The following is a 5,586-nucleotide window of genomic DNA, read 5'->3' on the forward strand; positions in this document are numbered from 1 at the left end:
AATTTTTAAATCATTGTATTAAATTCTTTCTAAATATGTCTTAGATTTATTTCTATGTTGTTTCCACCTCATCTTTTATATATAAAAATTTGATTTGTATAGCTCTTTAATCTTCTTCAACTATATATACATATACAGACATAAATATATATATATATATATATATATATATATATATATATATATATATATATATATATAATATATATATATATATATATATATATATATACACACACACACACACACACATTCATACATACATACATAAAAGGCATTTATGACAGTGAAATATTAAAAGCATCCTATGCACTCAGTAAAGTTATTGGCATTAGGACCGGCATCCAACTGTAGAAATCATGCCAAAACAGATGACAGGAGCCTGGTACAGCTCTCCAGCTCACCAGGTCAAGTCAAACTGTGTAACCCATGCCAGCTGGATGTTAAATGATGATGATGATATGTGCATCTGTGTTTATATATATATATATATATATATATATAAATAATAATAATATTAGAGAGTAAATCCAAACTTACAGGGAAAAATTAGATTTAGGATTAAATCTAATTTTACAGTATAAATATATATATTAAATTAGAGATAAAACTACTATTAGACAATATTTTGTCTAATGTTTTGGTTTATGTTTTTCACTGTTTGATTTGCCTAATAGTGGTTTTATCTCTAATTTAATATGTATATATATATATATATGTGTGTGTGTGTGTGTGTGTGTGTAAGTATGAGTGTGTGTGCACACATGTGCATGTATGTAAGTATATATATATATATATATATATTTCTGTATGCGTGTCTTTGTGTCTGTGTTTGTCCGCACCACCATTTATGAGCCTGTCCAGTTGTGTTTATGCCCCTGTAATTTGGTGCCAGCAAAAAGCCCAATAGAATTTTTCAAAAAATATAAAGAGTGGAGTTGATTTGTTCAACTAAAATTCTTCAAGGCGGCACCCCAGCATAGCCACAATCTAGTGACTGGAACAAGCAAAAGATAAAAGATATATATGCACACACACTAAGTCACTCTCAACATGCATACACACTCATATATATACGTATGTTTACATATACTTATATATATATATATATAAGTATATATAATAATAAGTAATTCATTGATTGCATTCAAGAAGACTAAGTCTCAAAAGATTCAATATGAGGAAGAATAAATAATAATTTATATATATATATGTGTGTGTGTGTGTGTGTGTGTGTATGTATATGTATATGTATATATATATGTATATATATATATATATATATGTATATCTATCTATCTATCTATCTATATATATATATATATATATATATATATATACCAATTGAGGACTGAACACGAAAAGTGGACAGTCAACATGCTAGATATAGACGTCAAATCGTCATTCTCCACAAAAAGACGTCTATATCTAGCATGTTGACTGTCCACTTTTCGTGTTCAGTCCTCAATTGGTATATATAAATATTTTAATCTTCAGATTCTTTTTAATATGCTAGACCACTGGTTTTAATTGATAAATATTGATTTCTACCCTTAATTAATTTTATATATATATGTTTGTATGAATGTATGTATGTATGTATGTATGTATGTATGTATGTATGTTGTATGTATGTATGTATGTATGTATGTATGCATGCATGTATGTATGTATGTATGTATGTATGTATGTATATATGTGAATATATATATATATATATATATATATATATATATATATATATGTGTGAATATATATATATCTATATATATATATATATATATATATATATATATATATAACTGTCAGGCATTCATATATATATATAAATGCCTGACATCTGCACAGTTGTTTCAATGCTTAAGCATTTTCTCAAAGATGTAAAATAAAGAAATGACCACCTGTGTCTCTATGTTGTAAAAACTAGGAAAATGGAATCATTATGTTTTCTTCAAAAAACAAAACAAAAAATTAAAAATGAAAAAATAGCTACAAATCTACATCAGTTTGAAGAAAGAGTTGGTAGTATTTAGAAGAGAAGATTTGAGAAAGATATATGTCGGTGGTGGCAGATTTAGCTGCAGAAAATATTTTCTTACATAAACAATTTGTTTTTGTTTGCAGGAAAATATATGACAACTAATGAAGATGGTGTAACTGTTAAAAATTGGTGGAATTGGTTATTTTACAGAACTGGTTGAATTAACACTACAACTATAATTGAACAGCAGAACAAGCAGATTTGCCAGAAGAACTGAGTTGGCAGAACTGTAGAAATTGGTTATGGAATTGAGATGGAGGAGATACCTTATGAATATCTAACTATCCAGAACAATTCCAGGATCCTTGAGGAACTAAACAGTGCCAAATCTATAGAACTGCTTCCAACCATTTTGGCAGTAATTTTGATGGCATCAGTTGGTGCAGTGGGAAACATACTTGTCTGGTATATCTATGCCATGAAACTGGAAAAGACGGCCACTAATTTCTTCATTGCGTCTCTCGGACTTGCAGATTTTTTTACATGCAGCATTGGTATACCAATAGAGACCTTCATACTGTGCCATTCACTGGCCTTCTACAGTGATGTGGCATGCAAAGTGATGCGGTACATTACAGGGGTAACCATAACAACTGCTGCCGTTATTGTCCTTCTCATTGCTGTTGATCGGTATTTCAGGTAAATCAATGTGTTTCTATGTTTTTTTATTGTTATTGGTGTTTGTACAAAGTTTAATTTGGGGAAGAAATAGAATTAGTATTTAACCCCAACTCTGACCTTATTTTCTAACCAAAACTCTATATGTAACACCAGTGGAGTAAAAGATGAATTATTTATGAATATGTTTACCACCATGGCTGGTTACTGGAACTTATCAGTGATGCCATGTATTTCCAGTCACACTGTATACTGTTTAATTACGAGGAAATGTAATATTCTTTGCATTTTTGCAATATTTCATAATTAAACTTTAATATTTAGCACCCATGTTATTTAAATATCCTCAAAACCATGTCAAAGATACGAAATAAAATATTTTCTCAAATTATGAAAATGTACCATCAGTGGTGCATTTGGTGGTTTTGTGAAGTTTGCAATGAACCACCTGAGCTACATGTGGCTGTTAATGTGTTAATTAGTATTTCAGTATTTAGTTCTGTCCTTTTATTTTCTGAAATCAGATCTTACAAAAATTACCTTTGTTTTTCACCTTTGGCAATATATTCAATTGCACTGTGTCTTGTGTATACTTGGTATTTATTGTAGTGGTTATGGCTCAGTGGTTAGAGCGTCGAGCTTACGATCGTGAGGTTGTGAGCTCGAATACCGGACCAGGCTGCGTGTTGTGTTCTCAAGCAAGGCACTTTATTTCACGTTGCTCCAGTTCACTCAGCTGTAGAAATGAGTTGCGACGTCACAGGTGCCAAGCTGTATCGACCTTTGTCTTTCCCTTGGATAACACTGGTGGCGTGGAGAGGGGAGGCTGGTATGCATGGGCGACTGCTGGCCTTCCATAAACAACCTTGCCCGGACTTGTGTCTAGGAGGGTAACTTTCTAGGTGCAATCCCATGGTCATTCATGACCGAAGGGGGTCTTTACCCTTTAATATTAAACGATTGTGTTCTCCTGTTCTGTTTAGTCCATGGATCAAAGAGTCATTGAATAATAAATGTGTGAAGAACAAATATATAGTATGTGATTTATTTGAAAGGAAAAAAAAACTGTTTTAAAAAATGACCATTCTGAAATATAACGATTATTTTTCTATTTTTCTCCTTTGTATTTACAGAGTCTGTCGTCCACGTACCTGGCAGTTTACAAGACGCTCAGCAGTACACACAGTTGGAGTAGTATTCGCTATTGTCGTCACTGGCACAAGTCCTGGAGTGTTTATATTTGGCTGCCACAAAGTTTCAACATCTGTGGACCTTGTTGGTTACGAGTGCTTTATTTCTGAGGAATATATCTCCACCATTTTTCCTACAGTCTACTTTGTGTCAATATCAGTAATTTATTTTGCTGCTGCCATTACCCTTTCATCTATTTACTTCATGGTTGGCTTGAGAGTCCGACGGCACGAGAGGACGTGGCGGTTAAGAGAGAGTCGATCATCACGGCATGATATCAACCACTCTGCAATGCTGTCCTGTGACAGGAGAGCACGGAACTTGCTTGCTCCACAGACTGTAAGGCGGTCGAGCATACATTTGTTTCGGACAACACTTGTTCTGCTGATGATAACCATCATATGGATCATTAGTTACTGGCCAAACCTAATCTTGGTTAACTATGCCATCTCTAAACCAGACATTAAAGCTAACATGGGTGTGCCGGGTCTCAACAGTTATAATATGGCAGTGAGGAGTTATTTTATCAACAATGCCATTAATCCATTCATTTATGGTTTCTTCAACAGGGGATTTAGAAGTCAAGTCCTGAAAATCTGGAAAGGTATCTCTAAGTGCTTTCATAAAACTCCAGTACCCTTTTCTGTTGGTTGGCAGTGAATTGACAATGATTTAGCAGTGAATTGGCACTAAATTGGAAATTAATTCCCAGTGAATTGATTATATGTAGGTGGAAAATTGTCAGCAGCAAATTGGTAAAGAATTCTCAGGGAGTGACAGTCATCTGGTAGTGAATTCAGAATTTTTGGTGGTACAAATTCTTCATGAAATGATAAGGAAAAGCAGAGATTTAGCAGTGAACCATTAGGTGGTTGTGAATTTGTAACAAGATGTTTACAGAACTGACATTATAGTAACAGTGCAGAGTGGTGAAATGTTTTTGGGGTGAAAAAATAAATTGCTTGAAGTGGAAAAGTCTGTGTACAGTAAAATAATTTAGAGTGAAAAATGCAACAATGAGTAGCTGAATTTTAAGAATGATTTGAATATATCAAGTCAAATTTAGCAGCCTAAAATCGACGAGAAGGTTTTTTAAAAATAATTTGAAGGTGTAGAAGAAAGAACTGTCACTGCTAGATCTGCTGCTTTAAAATGATGTTATGTTCAGTAACTTTTAGTAAATCTTCAATATATTATGGTAATACATGTACACACGCAACACATACACACACACACACACACACACACGCATACATTTATGCATATGTATCTGGCAATGGCAATGATGATACATATATGTATGTAAAAATGTGTATACACACACACACACATGTGTAAGTTGTCTAAAAGTCCCTATGTGAGGAAAAAGATGCACTTGTATATCTGTCAACAGATTGGATATATTATCTGAAGTGTACAGTACTATATATCCATCATGGCTGATCTTACCAATCGGTTTCGTGCTCAGGGTACAACAGACTGTTAGGTAACAATCTGATTATATAACCCTTCGCTCATCAGAGGTAGCTAATTTGGAATGAAATATGGTGACTGCTCTCTATTGTTGGAGGTGAAAGCATTTTTTCTGGTCACCAGTGAGATCATAACATTTTTTTCTGGCCTCGCCCTTTAACCTCCAACATAAGAGAGCAGTAGCCTTATTTCTTTCCATATCAGTTACCTCTGATGAGTATAGGATTATATAATCGGATTGTTACCTAACACTCCATTGTACC

General features: G+C 33.3%; 1 protein-coding gene across 2 annotated transcripts in view; it reads left to right on the plus strand.

The window, feature by feature from the left end:
* The window catches only part of LOC115219252 (orexin receptor type 1-like), a 35,878-nt gene extending 31,053 nt beyond the window's left edge, over positions 1–4,825 (plus strand). Inside the window, exons 2-3 of one of the 2 annotated variants that reach the window (XM_029789400.2) lie at positions 2,192–2,680; positions 3,793–4,825. In XM_029789400.2, coding sequence (XP_029645260.1) covers positions 2,295–2,680; positions 3,793–4,510 — 1,104 coding nt within the window. In that variant the 5' untranslated portion in view covers positions 2,192–2,294 and the 3' untranslated portion in view covers positions 4,511–4,825. Of the gene's footprint in view, positions 1–2,124; positions 2,681–3,792 lie in introns of both variants that reach the window. The other variant, XM_036508870.1, reaches the window with a different exon arrangement.
* Positions 4,826–5,586: the final 761 nt, after the last annotated feature.

This window comes from Octopus sinensis, linkage group LG14 (genome assembly GCF_006345805.1).
Source record: "Octopus sinensis linkage group LG14, ASM634580v1, whole genome shotgun sequence".
NCBI lineage: Eukaryota > Metazoa > Mollusca > Cephalopoda > Octopoda > Octopodidae > Octopus > Octopus sinensis.